The 17,463-nt window shown below is 25.6% G+C and overlaps 2 protein-coding genes across 2 annotated transcripts; one reads left to right on the top strand and one right to left on the bottom strand.

Annotated features, from left to right (window-relative positions):
• Nucleotides 1-1,612: 1,612 nt before the first annotated feature.
• Nucleotides 1,613-9,115, top strand: LOC145841100 (kynureninase-like). Its single transcript, XM_082948501.1, has 9 exons — nucleotides 1,613-1,779; nucleotides 2,864-2,949; nucleotides 3,203-3,325; nucleotides 3,724-3,915; nucleotides 4,245-4,400; nucleotides 5,977-6,148; nucleotides 6,736-6,922; nucleotides 7,042-7,153; nucleotides 8,346-9,115. Exons 1-9 carry the CDS (start codon nucleotides 1,641-1,643, stop codon nucleotides 8,499-8,501), a joined length of 1,323 nt encoding a protein of 440 aa, XP_082804627.1. The 5' UTR covers nucleotides 1,613-1,640; the 3' UTR covers nucleotides 8,502-9,115.
• Nucleotides 9,116-10,845: 1,730 nt separating this feature from the next.
• Nucleotides 10,846-16,900, bottom strand: LOC145837259 (gap junction delta-2 protein-like). The gene is made up of 5 exons (XM_082945060.1): nucleotides 16,726-16,900; nucleotides 14,519-14,610; nucleotides 13,831-13,980; nucleotides 12,237-12,344; nucleotides 10,846-11,331 (listed from the first exon to the last, which is right to left on the bottom strand). Exons 1-5 carry the CDS (start codon nucleotides 16,898-16,900, stop codon nucleotides 10,846-10,848), a joined length of 1,011 nt encoding a protein of 336 aa, XP_082801186.1.
• Between the last annotated feature and the right edge of the window lie 563 nt (nucleotides 16,901-17,463).

The raw sequence follows: 17,463 nt of genomic DNA, 5'->3' as shown, positions 1-17,463 counted from the left end.
ATAGAGAGGTGAGATAGCATTTAAACACATATTTTAAATTAAAAATATACAATAAGCCTAATTTGTGCAATATTAAAAAAAAAATAAATTAGAATTTTAAAAAGCGTAACTAAACGAGAGTGCGTAACGTCAAGAGTGCGTAAAGATGCGAGAGGTTACTGCACTACAGAAAATACTAACGTAAATATTTTACTGGAGCTTGTCTTAATACCTAAAGTTAAATACTTTTATGTGTTATAAAGTCTGGCAGACGAGATAGTTTAAACTTTAAAAAATATGTATGGAGCTGGTAATTCAACTGAACAGTTTGTTTAATGAATTAGACACGTGAATTCAAACCATGATTATATAAACTTGTTTTTATTGCATCTCTGAAAGTAATGTATACTATCGCTTTATAAAAAAAATACATTGTAGTTAACATCTACAAAATTAACAACATATAATATCAATTATGTAACAGCATGTCTAGTTTTAGCTTAATAGACAGTTTTTTTTTTGTTTTATGTTACTTAAATTACAGTACAACGCTTTTAACTTTTCAAAAACATATGTTTTTTTAAATTTTTTAATATTATTTTAAATAAGAAAATAATTTTTATTGCTATATATATTTTTTTATATATTTAGTACATACTGGTATCCGTAGCTTAAGAATAAAGAAAGACAGTTAATTGAAAATCCAATCTATTTCGTTTTTCATAGGCTGAACAGATGGTCCTCAAAAATTTTAAAAGCTATATATAACAAACTACTAAAGATAAGTTATTTATTTTCAAGAAGAGTTTGTACAAATTAACAAAGAACTATTAAAGTTTTACTGTTTTTGTTTGTGATTAATATAATATAACTTAAAAAAAAAATTAAAAAGTAGCTTTGGAATTAATTAATAACAGATTAATTTATAAGTGCACATTAATAAATAACTCTGTACGAAGCTGTCAGTTGAGAATATTAAGCAGTTCTGGCAATTCTTGTTTGTAAAGTAACAGTTTTAAGCTTTAAGTTCTAGCTAAAGTTTAAAAGTATTACTTTGTGTTTGGTGTACAAACTATAAGTGACACGGTAGTTTTTTGAAGCATTGGAATTTAAGTAAGTGTAAATGTATTTTTTAACAACTTTAATTAAAAGTTTTAAGAAAATGATCAAGTTTTAAACCTTCACTTTCAAATGTTTTAAATTATGTAATAAAATTAGCTGATAAATTTTACTTTCTAAGTGTCTTACGGTAATAATAAAGTAAAATATCAGATAAAAAGATTAAAATCAAGATGTTTCTTTGTATACGTATAATAGCTACAAGAAATGTAATAATCTATTTAGCGTTTAAAGTATTGTTTTAGTGTTTGGTAAAATGATTAAAAAAATTAACTATTATTTAGGTAAACTAATTTAAATGTCTAAGTTATTTTGAGCACTCCACGTAATTTTTTAATCTTTAAATCGCTAGAAATTTGTTATCAGTTCTCAACTTATTATTCAGCTATAAAAAACAAATAAAAAGTAATATCGTACTACTTTGTAAGTTTAAAGTTTAAACCTTACTAAGTTTCAATAACACAAGTGGTTGTTTGTTTTGTCAAAAAAAAAAAGCAATATGTTCTTTAGAGTTAAATTAAATAAAATTGCTTTAAGTTAAAATGAATACATGTCCAAGTGAAGTGCTTGCTCAGATGGCAAAATCTGAAGGACTGAAAGTTTCTTCAGAAAAATTTGCTTCTTACCTTGACAAACAAGATGAACTTTCTCGCTTTAGAGAGCTTTTCCACTCTCCTGACTGTTTGTTTATGTTTTAAATTCATTAGAAACAACATTAATTTTGGTTTGTATTATAACAGCTGAAAAATATGTGGTTTAAAATAAACGTAAAAGCAATAAGTTCTTTATTTACTAAGTCAGTAATAACAAAAATAAAAAGTGAGTAAATTTGACATAATAGTTTATTTAGAATTTTTACAATATAATAAATAAAATGAAGTAAACTTTGTTAAAACTAAAATGTTCAAAAAAGTTTAGCTATTTACACTTTTTAGTTTAAAAATATTTTTCTATATTTAAAATACAGCAATCATTTTCAAAATGTAGAAGTACTTTAAAGTAAGGGGGAAGCTTTTTTATTTAACGGAAAAATTTAACAGCCTTTTATACATAACCGGATTTGTTAGACATAGACTTTTGCGGTCCGCGTAACTGTTTGAATTAACAACACAAAAAAACACCAAGTTATAAAAACATAATTATAAAACATCACTACAGTTTACAAAAAATAGTAAATTAAACAGCTGTACAAACTGTACAATGTTTAAAAACATTTAGCTTATATTTCAACTATTTGAACTGAACAATATTCTGCAACTAAAAACTAAATAGTGCGACCTACAAAACTGCTTATCGGGGTTTTTATAGCTCACCACCACTTTAAACCAGAGGTTTTATAAATGTTGAATGGTGAATCAAGCTTCTTTGTCCATTACTCACTTAAGCGTTTATAATTTTAACGAAATGATAAAGTTGTTTTGATTAAATAAAAGAGTATTAGAGTATTAAAGTTGATTAAAAAAGGAACGGGTTTAGCTAAACGCTCAAACTTTAATATACAAAATTCTTTAAATTAAACATCTTTACTTTAGGATAAAGTTCTTTTCTAGTCCATACAGTAAAAACTTTAAAGAAGTTTTATTTATAACCCTTTTCTACAATCAAAAAACTGCTAAATTTTCTTAAGCAAACTCTAATCTTTGTAGCTTATCAAATGAAGTCTAACTTAAATTAAAAAAAAATCAAAAAAGTAATACAAACTTGTAAAGTTATAAATTTTACTACATGTTTCTTATACAAGTAAAATTTGCTACATAAATTACAGCATCTGATGATATCAAATGCACTATATATTTAAACGGAAACTCCCTCGGGTTGCAACCAAAATCCACTTTAGAAAATATAACAAAGGTTTATTTTTACGTTTGATTGAATATTGAAAAAATTTAGAATGCTTTTAGTTTTTTGAATAAAGTTATTACTATAATCATACAAAATTAAAATTTCATATCAAAATTAAAGAACTTACACAATTTTGTATAGTTAAAACTTTACTGTTTCATTTTAAGTTTTCAGTGCGCATGAAACTGTTTGTACTTCTTAAAAAAACTTTACGGTACAGTAAAACGTTTTTTGAATTGTAAACAAAAACAACAATTACTAGGTTATAGAAAGTTGGCGCATCAATACTAATCATAGTCACTTTGAAGGATTTTTACCTGCTGCTTTTTGTGCTGATCAAGTTACTAATGATATGGCTGACATGATTGGTGCAAGCCCCAAAGAAGTTCGTTAAATTTTGTGGCTAAAAAGTGGAAGGTTACTAAACGCCGTTCTAAATTCGATGGCTTAAGCACAAAAAAATTCAAACTAATCCTATATATTTTATTTTGTACTTAATTCACAGTATCATTTAATAAAATGCTTTTAATAGTGAGAAAAAGTAAATTTAATTGTTAAACTTTAAAAAAATATTGTAAAAGAAAATTTTGATTTACTTTAAAATTATTTTAGTCCTAGACAAGACGCTAAACTGTATCCAAGTGATGCACGACTCAGTAACCGAGAGGATTTTTCGTACACTAGGTCCTGGAACGAAGTATTTTGATCGTCTTTTTTTTGTCGTTCTATAAACAATAAACTACCGAGTGAATTTTTCTTGATCAACACCTACAATTTTTTTAGGTCTGCCTAATGAACGGGTTGAGTGTAAACTTACATTTGATGATGGTTTCATTTTATAGGCCCTCCCCGACAAGAAACAAAATTCTGATAGAGGGAAAGGCTTTCCCTTCTGACCACTACGCCGCCTGTTCACAGATTGAATTTCACGGGTACAACTGGAAAGAGTGCTTGTTGGAAGTTTTTCCTGATGAGGTTTTATGTAACTTTAAGTGTAACATTAGATACAGCTGAACAAGTGCAAAGCTTACCAAATGAACGTACAGTATTATATAGATAAAATTATAATAGAAAATTCAGCAGATTTGTTAAGATCACAGGTGATAAAATAGTCTTATATTTTGAATAAATATTACCGGGAATTACTTTATAATACACTTACTGTTACCTTTTAAGCTGTTTAAGTGTGCAGATTACGAACTATTAAATATTTATAAACTTAAAAATTTCAAATAATTTACAAAACATTGAATTTGCTGCTAGTTTAAAATTTTTCTATATCTTAATTAATCCTGTTGATGTAGGGTAAAGAGACCGTTTCTATGGACAACTTGTGCGAATTAATCGAAAAAGAAGGTGATTCTATAGCACTGGTACTTCTACCAGGAGTGCAGTACTTTACAGGACAGGTGTTTGATATGGAAAGAATTACCAAAATTGCCCACGAAAAAGGATGCATGGTTAGAAGAATAATTACTTATCAATACTTGAAAGTAAAGCAGCTAAACTTTAATTAATAATATTTATTATATAGAACTAATATTTAAGTAGTTTGGTAGTTTAAAAAAAAGAGTTTAACTCTATTTTAAGTGTAAAAGCTAGAGACTTGGGTTCAAGGAGATAAATACAAATACTTTTTCAAAGAACTCTGTTATAAAACAATACTTTATTGTTTTGGACATATTTGGTTTTACTTAGATTTTAAAAGCTAAAACAAATACAAATGTTGACATCAAGGTTTAAAGAAATTTTACAAACTATATTTAAAACTAATAAAACGTAATTAAAACTTATTAAGAATTAAAAATTGCTTGACTACAGCACTTAAAAAATTTCTTGGATGAAAATTCCATTAAAGAAATTTGTTAAAAAGTTACAACAAGTATTGAATACTTTTTAAATTAACATAAATTTAAATTATTATATTAATCAAAATGTTTAAAAACCAAGGTCTTGAAAATTTTCAAATGAACATTGATAAACATATCAATTATTAAATGCACTTTTAATAAACTACGCTTCAAATTAAATTGTAGCTGGTATTTATGATTGGTTTTAGAAATATAGATGGTCTCTTAAACCAGTTAAAATAACTTTAAAACTTTAAAGTTTTCAAAGCTAAAATACTATTAAAGTTCAACATAAACAATCATAGCTACGTCATAATCTTTAAAATTTTTTCCTGATTACAGAGTTACACCTAATAGTTTAGTTTAAAGCAGGGGTCGGCAAAGTGCAGCCCGCGAGCACTTTTATTTTGAATGGAGTGTGGCCCGCAAGCATGTAAACGTGGCCTGCTGAACAAAATATATTTAAAATTGATTATTTTTTGGGTAACTTGATTAATTTTTTTTTGAAGTCCCTCTATAACATTTTCGACATTTTTGAAGTATATTAGTGTTTATATATAGCATTTACGATTAAAAAAACACTCACAACGGTAATTGATACACCTATAGAACGGTTTGAGAAACTTAAATATTATGACATCGTTAATGTGATTAAACTTTTTATAACTAAAATTTATATTTTTAAACTAGTATCTAAACCTTAATAAAATTATCTAAAGAATTTTTAACAAAACTCTTCAGTATATTTTTCTTTCAAGTAATTTTTTTAAGTAGTTTGTCTAAATAATTTTAAATTTTTAACTGGTTTTAACTGGTAGTTAGCTTTAAATATAGATTGTAAAATTTTATTATGTCTTGATATCAACATTTGTGTTTGTTTTAAATCCGAGAATTTAAATTTAACTGAAGATCTCTATTAGATTGAAGTATTGTTTTATAATAGAGCTCATTAATACAAAATATATGTATTCTTTAAAACTTTTAATAATAAATTTCAAATCTTATTAAACAAAACAATGTTTCACTCGTTTGAAGACGAGATCTTCAGTTGTTTAAAATCTTGTTCCAATAGAATAAACTTTAGTTATTTTCTTTAAAACTTTAGTTATTTTATATCTAAAAACTTTTGGCAACTGTTAACATAACAAATTAGCAAACGAAAAAAATACGACATTAAATAAAAAAGGTAGGGTTCGACTTGGCCCATGCAGTAGGAAATATTGAGCTGAGGTTGAGCGACTGGGGTGTGGACTTTGCCTGCTGGTGCACTTACAAGTACATGAACAGCGGTGCGGGCGGTATAGGAGGAGCCTTCATGCACAGCAAGCACGAGAAAAATGACCTGCCAAAGTTTGTTGGTAAGAATTAACTCATTTAATTTTTTTAATTGACAAAGTTTCGCAGAACACAGTGGACCCTAATCGCGCTGAAATAAAATTAAGAATGACTACTTTAAAGTTTTGTAAAAAACTAATATTGGTTACTATGTTTTAGAAAACTAACTATTAGTTAAATAGAATTTATTAAAATAGTTCTTCAAACTAAAGGAAAAAAAATCAACAAAAGCAAAAATATTTAGAAATGAAATTGTAACTTCTCTAGTTAAAAAAAATCTTTTTGAAACGAAAAATAGTTAAATTTAATTGATATTTTTGTTTTGTAAAGGCTTGTAGATGCTTAGTAAAATATAAAGTATTTGTGAATAGAAATAATGATATAAATAAAAACATAAAAAACTTTTTTTTTATAAATTTTGACTAATGATATTTTCAGATGCGGGTCCACTGTACATAATAAACTGAAAGCATTTAAAAATAAAAAAAACTAAATAAAAAATACTTCTACTTAGTGTTTTCTCAGTAATAATAACTTCAAGTTTTTTTTTTGGAAATGAAATGCATTAAAACTTTTGAAACAGATTTTTTGTACTTTGATTGAAAAACAGGTTGGTGGGGTCACAGGTTTAGTACCAGGTTTGATATGTCCAACAAGCTGGATCTTGTACCCGGAGTTCAAGGATATATGATTAGCAATCCACCTCCATGTCTTATAGCCGGGTTGAAGTCCAGCTTGGATATCTTCAAACAAACTAATATGAAACAACTGTGCAAAAAAAGCTTTTTGCTAACGGGGTAAGCTAAACAAATTTCATTAGAAAAATATTTTAAACCAAACAATGATAAAGTTATAATGAACTACGCATACTATTTTTATTATTTTATTTTTAACAACGGAGACAATTTTCAAACAGATACTTGGAATTTTTGTTAAAAGAAGAATTAAAAGAGTTGGTCGAAATAATCACACCTCAGCACTGGCGTGGTTGCCAGTTGTCTGTCAGATTTAAAATGGAAATTGAAAAAGTATTCACTATTTTTTTCTAGTTTGAAAAGCTAACATTTTATACTTCTACCTAAAGTTTTTTTTATTTAAAAAAAAAATCCGTCGGTTTACAATTTCGATGCAGCTCTAAACATAATTTATAAATATTCATGCTCTTGATAGGTATTATTTATTTTTTGATAGTTTTACAAACTGTAAATTTAAATACTATAATTTTTTTAAATATATGGTTGTTAAAACGGATTTAACACAGGAATCAATTCAAGTTGAAGACAAATATACTAAAAACTATATTTATTACAAAATCAAACATTTAGTTTCACCACTAAAAGAAACTAAATTTTTTACCAACTTTTCATTAACTTTTGCATAGATTGTCGTTCTAATAAACTTTTTATTGCAGAATCGCAGTTCGATAATCAATTCAGCCGTGAAAATGAGTAACTGTCTGATTTTTTATTAGATGTAATTTTAAGTATAAGATTTTCATTTTTTTTGCAACAAAATTTAGAATTTTGAAAAAAAAGTTGTGATGATGTTTAGAAGTTTTTTTTAACTTTTTCTATTAAACTTAGAGGTTTTTTAATAACTGCTAATTTTGTTATAAATACTATTATAGGAAGGTTTTTAAACGTATTCATATACCATTTGCAACTTATTATTAATAGATTACTCATTAATAAACATACCTTTACTTTAGTTTTACTTGCTAAATCTCTAAACTTTGTACTTATTTTAATTATTCATACGTCATAATTTAAAGTTATTTTTTGAGCTGTTCACTAACCAAAATTTTTCAAATTTCATTTAACATTTATCACTTGTAAATAGAACTAGTATAGTTTTGAAAAGCTTTGTGAAAAAAAAAAAAAGAGTAATCTGTTAATAATAAGTTGAAAATGGTATATAAATTCATTATAAATAGTTTAACAAAAATTACGGTATAAAATCCTCTTCATTTACTTTATCAAGCTCTTAATGCAAAGGACTGTGTTGATTTTTACATGTAACCGCGTAAGAAATAACTTTATTATATTTGTAACCGGTAATCCAAATAGTTTAAATTTTTTAAATTTAATTCAAGTAAAATTAAGTGTAAAAAAATCTAATTTGATAAGTATAGTAATAATATAGTAAATATAATATCAAAAGCTTGTTTTTTGGTCAAAAAAAACTTTTTAACAACTTAAAGTAAATTATTATTTGTTTTAGGTATATGAAAGATTGAACGCCACTGGAGTCAGGTGTGATCTTAGGAAACCTTCAGTAATGAGATTGGCACCGGCTCCCTTGTACAACAGCTTCAAAGATGTGTACAACTTTGTGAAAATACTAAACGAAATACTTTTAAAAGACAAACAAATTTAAGTTCAATCTAGTTCAGGGGCTCGCACGCGTTTGGTGGTCGCGGGCCAAGTTCCGAAAATTTATGTATTTGCGGGCTGCAGCTGTAGTTTTAACTTTTATTTTCCAAACAAATAACAAACCGAGCATAACTATGTAGTGTAAATTTATTTTTTTCGTGCACCAGGTCCTATGACCAAACATTTTGAGCGTCTTTTTTTATCGTTCAGTAAACTATAACTATAATTGTGATTATTTTTGTTGTGGACCGAATTCACATGCTCACGGACCGAAGGTGTCGAAAATTGAAGTATTTGTGAACCACACAGACCCAGAACATCTAGTGTTAGCTTCAAAATTCCCGTAAAATAAGCTAGGACTATTTTTGCTCTTATCTTCCAAACTCTAAATATCTTGTTTAAGTTTGAATACTTTTTTGCGGGCCACATTTGCATGCTCGCAGGCCGCATGTTGTACTTTAATACAGGCTGCGTCCCATGTAAAATAAAAAAAAGATCGCGGATCGCACTTTTACCTTTCATGGACCGCATGTGGTCCGCAGGCTGCACTTTGCCGCCTCCTGATCTAGTTATATCAAAATTTTGTTTTCTACCATTGACTTGATTATAATCATTAAAGTAATAAATGTCTAGTATTAAAAAAAGTATTTTTCACTGTTGATCAACAGTTTACGACTTAAAATAAGATAATAAAACTCGAGCTGTTATAATTTTTTTGTGTACTTTGAGTGTCTTATTTAACTACTTTTACTGATAAGTAAAAAACAAAATCGTTTTGCTGCAAAAAAAAAAAAAAACAAAAAGTACATAAAAAGACAACCTTTTAGAACTTTGTAAGTAGCTTGACTGTTTTTGTACTTTAACTAAAATTTTTAAAGTATGTTAGGTTTTAGCTCGATTTTTTACAACTAACTTCTTCAAAAAGCTTAATTAAAACATACTTTTTTGATCTATAATTGTCTACAACCAAAAGTTTAATTTACGATACTTATAATATCAGCAAAAAAGCGTTGCAAACTGTGCTAAAGTAACTAATCAACATAATTAATTACATTTTTATTGTGAAATCAGCTTATTTAAAAGTTAACAAAATAATAGTAAAAAATATATTTTCATAAATTTATATATTTTTTTTTTGAAACATACAAATTTAAAAATACAAGGCAAACAAATAACTAAAAGCGTTGAAACTATAAAAAAAGAACTAAAATATGGATGGTTGTGCACATACTTTTAAATCGTTTTAGACAGTTATAAGAAAATCAAAGGTATATGTAGAAAAACGTTAAAAAATTCTATTGATGGAATATTTGAACTTTAATAAAAAAAGTAATACTTAAAATAATAATTATAGCTTGATGTATATAACAAGAAGTAACTGACACAGTTTTTAATATAGGTTTTGTAAACTAATCTTTCAAACGTCATTTTAGTAAAATTTAAAAAATAGTTGCTTCTTTTTTTAAATCGTCCTTTTGCTAGCTAAATACTCATTTACTTTTTAGCTCTCTTACTAATAAATGTCACTTTCTATCCAAAATTGGCCCAAAAAGATACATATAGATCAGTTTTGTTTTAGTGAATATCAATTTTTAAATCTATTTATATAATTTTCACATGTTCAATTAAGGATTAAGAATTATAATATCTTAAGTAGAGTTTTATTTAAGTCGAGAGCATAGTTTTGTTTTCATAAACAATATTTTTAGAAACGTTAAGTTTAATGAAATTTTTATTTAACAAATTTACTATAGCAGAATATTTACACATTATTTTTGATTTCTCTTTACTTTTTGTACTAGACTTAAAAGTATTTTATGCTTAAAAAAATATTCAAATTTAGATAAAGGTTTTAGGATCTTTTTGAAAGACAATAAATGAAAACTAACAATGAATTTAGCACCAGAAATATTTTTGTATATATAAAGTAGAAAAAAACAGAAAAGCAGAATAAGTACATTTTTTAAAATTAAGAATTTAGCTTTTTTATATAAACAAGAAAAAACTTTAGCATTTTTTGATCAAACCTACTTAATGGTTATGTAGAGTTTAAACAACAAAATATAAGATAGAAGAGTTGTAGTTTTTCTTCAAAACCAGTTTGTGCAAAAGTGAAACACATGAAAAATAATAATATTTATATACTTTAATGTTAAACGATTTTATTTAGATACCAATGTAAAAAGCTTTTAAAATAATTGAAATAAAAAAATAATATGTAAGAACTTTCGTTAACTATTAAATCTTAGAGTTATTCCAAAAATACCTCAATAAAAATTCAGCAGATGTTATAAAACTGTATTATTAAAACTTAAAAAAAAAAACGATGAAGGCTTTAAATATGGGATCTAATAGTTATTTGTCAAACTCCTGCGTCGCTTGTACTCGTAGAAGGACCGATCTTCTTCCGACAAAAAGCTCGACTCGTCGTCGCTGCAGGACAAACTGGCCCTTTTTATTCTGACCATCGGAAACGGAGGGAGCGGGGGACCCCCCGTCATCCTCGATTCGACGTCGGGAATGTAGTAGCCGGGAGGGGCGGAGGAGTACCGGGGTATTTTTTGTTCGGTTATCCGCTCGTGCAGGCTGAGCTGGGAGGAGTTTGTCGACTGCTGGACTTTTTTCACGTCGCTGACGGACCACTTGACTCGTTTGAAGAGGAGGAAGGAGAGTTCGAGGAAGTTCAGCACCATGCAGACCACTCCCACCGCGAACATGAACATCATGAACACTTGCTTCTCTTTCGGACGAGAAACGTAGCAGTGCACTGTCAACAGGCAGGGCTCTCTGTTGCACTTTATTATCTCTGGTACCGACCAACCGAACAAAAGGTACTGTAAAGTTATGTATTTTACCAGAATTAAAAGAATGAAGGAAAAACTCACGATGCGATGATAAACTAAACTTTTTTAATTTGTTAAGCAATATGAACATTTAGAAAAGCAGATCCTAAAAAAAGTTTTAAATTACTGCAAAAAATTAGTTTTTGATTTTAGAAATAAAGTAAGGAATTAAAAATTGTTTCTTTTTATCTGTTATAAGTACATACTGTTTTCTCACACAATAAGTACGAATAAACGTAATTTAAAATAAGTTTTTCGATGATGAAAAAATATATAGAAAAAAGATAAATAAATCAGTATTTATAAATCAACATGATTTTATGCTTGTTTAGAAATAAGTAGTTTTAGTAACTACGAATCGGCTAGATTTAACTTTAAACCAGTACTAATTAAATGTCAAAACTTGATCTTATCGGAAATCAAAGCAGATATACGAAATTAGCAACTCTAATCTATTTATATTACAATCAATAAATTTGTTTGTAAGCTAGAGAAAAAAAAATTTATTAATATAATTAACTTTGTTTCTTTTAACAAACGTACTAGCAATTAATATTTTTTAACACTTGTAGTTTTGATTTACAGCGTAATTAATTAGTCTTTAGCTGCTTTTATACTTATTGAGTTAAACAATTTAATGCTTTTTATTATCTTAAAGCTCAAAATTAAAGTAATACTTAAAAAATTTATAAAATTCTAAAACTAAATTTAGACAGTATTATTATGACTAAAAACTTGGTTGTAGAAATATATAGCTTATCTAATATCTTTTTAAAGTGTATAGCATCTAAGTTAATAACTCAGTATAGCTAGTACAAATTAGATACTCGATTTATTCTGGAACTAGATTTATATGAAAATTTCTGGCTTAGTTACATGAAAAACTATATTTTAACCTGCCCGTATAGTCCACTAGCTTCGATAACAGATCTAACTATCACATGCACGACGTATGCGACGACAACTGAAGATTTTGTTCGTATAACTTTCTTTTGATTTTTCTCCTTGGTAAAATAAAGTAGAACAGAATTATAAGATAAAACTTATATTAAAAGTAAGTAAACGAACTTTTTAGAGTAATACTTTTGAAGTTAATAAAGCTTATTTTGCTATAACTTTAATAGTAGCAACTTATAATACATTTTTATTAAGTATTTAGAAATAAAACTAGTTAAAACTCTGATTGATATACTGAACTTTAAATGTCTAAAGAAAAAAGTTCATATTGTACATTTAAAAAATTGTTTTTAAGCAAGAAAATTTTAACATAAAAATTATGAGCTTTCTTCATTTTAAACTAATAAACTAGATATTAGAGTATTTTAAAATTAGCTCGAATAAAAAACAAAATTAATATAAAACTGCAAAAATGCATATAAATAGTTTTATCCAATGATATAACAACTGAGAATTGGAAATTCTGTATAAAGATTGTTATGTAAACTCATTAATTATTTGAGATATTGATATTTTCATTACAAAGCTAAATTACATGAATAAGTAAGAAGAAAAAAATCGTTTTACGTTAACAAACAATATTAAAATATTATGCTTAGTTACATAGTTTAAGATCTTTATACTTTAACTAATATTTTATTGTTCATTAGTTTATTAGTTTTTTTAGATAAAACACTATTATCTTACATAAAAATGCTTTAAAGTAGTTTGAAAAATGAAAATAAAAATTATACTTCATTAAGTTTTTCACGGAGTCTTTTTTTTAAGCTGATTGCAATTTCATCATCATAGTTTTTATTCTTAACTCTATCTGAAACAGGGGTTTTCAATTCTGTGTTGAATTGGAGTGGCCTTGAAAACAAGAGAAAAGTTTTAATCACCTTTAAAATACCTAAAACTAAATAGTAGTGCTCATCATAATTCATAAAGCGACTTATTAACAAATATAAGACCATTTATCTAAAAGAAACAAAAACGTTAGCACTTAAATAAAAGTAAATAATTGTACGAAAATTTAAATTAAGTAAGACTTCCTAAACTATTAACAAAATACGTACAAAACCTCAATTAGAAATTTAATTCTAATAATTTTGAGTAGCTAAAATACTTTATTTTAATAGTATAGTAGTCAAACTAAACACATCTAGAAATATTTTGCCGAAAATTTAAAGTCTTTTGAACAATAACGACTAAAAATATTTAAGTAATGTATAATAAAGAAATCACGTAAGTATTAGAAAATACATAATAACTATAATAATACTTTTTATTTATTTTATAACAAATTTATGTATTAATACTGAATGAGCGTAATGATATTTAAATTTAGTTAAAAAATGTAATAAAAATTAATAAGAAAAAAAGTAAAGTAAATTCTTTTTATAATATGATACAGTATGTTTTTTGTAAACGAAATAAAAGTTACGAGACACCAAAACAAATTTAGCATTGCTAAGTTAATTAATACTTTGAAGATCTAAACCTATGGTCAAGAACTGTTTTTTCTGTAAAAAGCTTGTTTTCTTTGTATACCTTTTTTTCTTTGTAAATTGATAAAGGTGGTAAGGAAAGTTTGTTCTCAACATTTTCATTATACACGTCACTTTTTTCTAAGTTAGTGTTTTGTTTATTGTTTTGATTGTTCAGCATTGATAAACGATGCATTGCATACACAATGAAAACCTAAACAACACCGTTTTAATAAAAAAATCAGTATGATACCAACTGTGTAAGTTTTCAAGTAATTAATATTTTTTAAATTTTATTATAAATTTAGTAAATTTAAATTCTTAAATTTATCAAAACAAAATATATATTTTTTAAACTAACATATACAGTTTAAATGAAAATATTGGTATTTAATAAAATACAAATTAAAGATAAACAAAAACAATATAAGAGATTTATAAGGTAGCATCTTAGTAAAAAAATTCGAATTTTTAAGTACAAGTAGGCTTCTTTAGACTTATATAAATTTTACCTCTAAAAAGTTTTAAATAGTATAGAATTAAACTTTAGTAAAAACAATTTCTGTTTGTGAATTGTGTAAACAATTTGATGTACGTATAAACTTTTATTTTATGCACTGATGTATATTTATTTTACTTATAAGTGTTTCAATAAACTTATATACAAAACATTAAATTATAATTTTAAATAAGGTAAAAATAATATAAGCTGTACTGTTTTATAGATCTTAAGAAAAAAAAATGTTACTTACTAGAGTTGGTGTACAAGTAAGAAGAATTTGAAAAGACCAGAAACGTATTTGTGATATTGGTGCAAAATAGTTATAACATACTTGTTCACACCCTGAAAAAAAATTCTGAACTATTTTTATCTTCATCTTTATAAAAAGTTAAAATAAATAACTTATTAAATTTTAAATAAAAAAAAGTATATGTTTTAGATTTTCGGTATTCTAACATAAATTTTAATGATTTAATCATCTAAACAAAATAAAAATTGTATTAAACAAGCGGTTTGAAACAAAACCATGAAAGTCTGTAAAGTAAATTTTCAAACCGATTTAATATAAAAACTATTTTTTGTTTAGAAAATTATGTTCGTATTATGCTTATTTTTCTTGTATTTATTTACAAAAACCTATGCATAAATACAAATTTAATAAAGATTCATCTTTTAAAGCTAATATTAATTTAATGTTTTTAAATTTGAATTTAAACAAAATAGGTAGTTATTGTACAACTAATACTTCTAAAGTGATAAAAAAAGCTTTATTTACTTTTATACTATTATACTTAAGCTAAGTAATATTTAACAAGTTAAAGTAGTTAACTAGATGAAAACGCGATTACCATTTCAAAACTTTTAAAATTTTCTTTTTGAAAATAAACTAAAGCTTGTTTTAACTTTAACGTTTTTTAACAGTAACTGCACAACTAAAAGTTTTTAATAAAATGCATGCCTTTAAGAAAAAAAGTACTCATTAATACCACTTCTACTAAGTTAAAATAATTACTTTTAATTGTTCATATATAATCACTTATAATTTTTATACATGGTAGTTTGTTTATGTTTTTATTATCTTGTTTTTTATTTCAACATTTAAACTTATTAAATTCAATTCTAACTTTTATTTAAACACTTAACTTAATAGTTTCAAAAGTTCATGAAGTTTATAGTTTAAAAAGATAATGAACAAAAAGTCTTAATAAATATTGTTTCGAAATTATGCTGTCACTAGGTAAAAATTCTTAAATTCTTTTTTATAGTTGACACTTTAACTAAAAAATAAGTTAAAATAATTTGAAAAAAAAAACTTAATGTAACTTAATTAAATTGTAAAACTTTTAGATTTACTTAACGAAAAAATCTAAGGAAGAAGTAAACTTTATATGAATTTAAAACATCTAAAGAAAATGACCAAGAATATGTTAGTTAATGCTATTTAAATGATAAATTTATTCTTTCAAGACTTTATTATGCAAACTAAGTTTCCGTCAAAGACCTCGTCAGTGCTTAAATAAAAAATCTAAAAAGATATGTAACAGTCATGGAAAAAAGTATTTAAACAATTAAATAAAATCAAATTAAACTTAAATCCTATGATTGAAATTATAGTAAAGATTAAATTTAAGTTAAGTTTCGAAATCAATATAATGATAAAAATAATAATTAGAGCCTATATATAGGCTTCTTTTTTCTTCTGGTGAGTTTTAAAATCAAATTTAATTAGTTATTATTTTCAAATCTTCTATTTGAATGATGATAAAATCTTAAGGTTGATGAAATCAACGAACAAAAATTAAAAAAATGTTTAAAATAATAATCTAAAACTTGTTGTAAATGCTATAATAAGATATTTTTATAAATACTAATGAGATTAAAGCTAAATGTTAAAATATAGTTTTTATAACTCATGTAAAAAATCTAAATATATAAAAATGGAGGTAGGTTTCAGTAATAACAATAATTTAAAATCTTACTGTTCTCTATTGAGTCTAAAAACTTTGTTCTAATAATAATTATGAAAAGAATATTAGGAGCTTATTACTTTTTGCAAAATTGTTGAAGAATCAAATATAAGTACTTAGTAAACGAATAACTATAACAAAAGTATTTTGTTAAAAGTTGAAATTCTACATTTATGACATTTTATACTTAAGTCTTTCAGAATTTTAGCAACTTTTCTAAGTTTTTGAACATGAATGACTTATTACTTATGTAATTTTATTTAATTCATAAAAATATTTCAAACTACTTGAAAACTTACTTTGTTAGCTTTAAAGCTTATGTCAAAAAAAATAATAAATAGCAGTAAAGTCTATACCGAGATGAATTTTTAATACTATTAAATTTTATGGCCTACCTTCATTACACAGTACTATTTTAGATATAATAGTGTGTTCGTTGCGCAAGGTACGCGTTAACTGTTTATAATCAATTATTGAAACACAATCTTACCGGGCGATTCAGTGTTGCACACAAACTCGTCTTGTTCATCGTGATACACGTTGTCTCCGATGCTGGTGACAACAACGATTCTGAACAAAAACACCAAGGCGATCCACCATTTGCCGAATATTGTTGAGTGGTTGGCAGTTTGTTCCAGCATTTTTTCGAGCAAGTGCCAAGCCATGACAGCTTTTTTAATTTTTTTTGTATTAAACTTGGACTTCGATGGTCTCGCTTGCTTGTTTCCTTGGTAACTATTTATCACAAGTTTTGCGATATGCTCATAAAATAAGTGTATGAGCTGTGGATTTTTTAATTTAGTTTTTAAAAAGTTTGATATTAAAAAATCTTGGAAAAATTATTGAAGATTGTGGTTCACTAAATTAGAGATGTTATATACTTTCATACTTTTAGTTAGTTAATAGACGGTTTGCATTAAAAACTGTTGTTTAGTTTCATAAGGTTTTGCTTTGATCAAACTTACTTTCTTTTTTTTTTAATTTTTACTAGTGCAGTTCTTTTCTCGTAGATAAAAAGAGTAATTTTAAGTTACAAACTAGTTTTATGTTGTTTTAAACTTACTGTATTTGTATTTTTTGTTGATAGCAAATAAATTATAAAATAAATTTTGGAAAGCTATAAATCAGTCGTATAGTGTGATAAAATAAAAATAAAAGTAGGCTAAGTACTTTTTTTGCGGAAAACTAAAGTGAGCTTCATATAATGGAAATCGAAGTTAATTTGCTA

The sequence above is a fragment of the Thalia democratica genome, chromosome 1 (genome assembly GCF_965202585.1).
Source record: "Thalia democratica chromosome 1, ktThaDemo2.hap1.1, whole genome shotgun sequence".
NCBI classification, from domain to species: domain Eukaryota; kingdom Metazoa; phylum Chordata; class Thaliacea; order Salpida; family Salpidae; genus Thalia; species Thalia democratica.
This window is presented reverse-complemented; position numbering and strand designations above follow the sequence as displayed.

Bases quoted from the DNA above. Each gene is read 5' to 3' on its own strand.
- LOC145841100 (XM_082948501.1), top strand. From the start codon at position 1,641: ATGAATACATGTCCAAGTGAAGTGCTTGCTCAGATGGCAAAATCTGAA. The intron at 4,401-5,976 runs GTTAGAAGAATA...TAAATAAAAAAG, and splicing joins CCCACGAAAAAGGATGCATG to GTAGGGTTCGACTTGGCCCA. The intron at 6,923-7,041 runs GTAAGCTAAACA...ATTTTCAAACAG, and splicing joins AAAAGCTTTTTGCTAACGGG to ATACTTGGAATTTTTGTTAA.
- LOC145837259 (XM_082945060.1), bottom strand. From the start codon at position 16,900: ATGGCTTGGCACTTGCTCGAAAAAATGCTGGAACAAACTGCCAACCAC. The intron at 14,611-16,725 runs GTAAGATTGTGT...ATTTTTTTTCAG, and splicing joins GTGCAACACTGAATCGCCCG to GGTGTGAACAAGTATGTTAT. The intron at 13,981-14,518 runs GTAAGTAACATT...GGTGTTGTTTAG, and splicing joins TTACTTGTACACCAACTCTA to GTTTTCATTGTGTATGCAAT.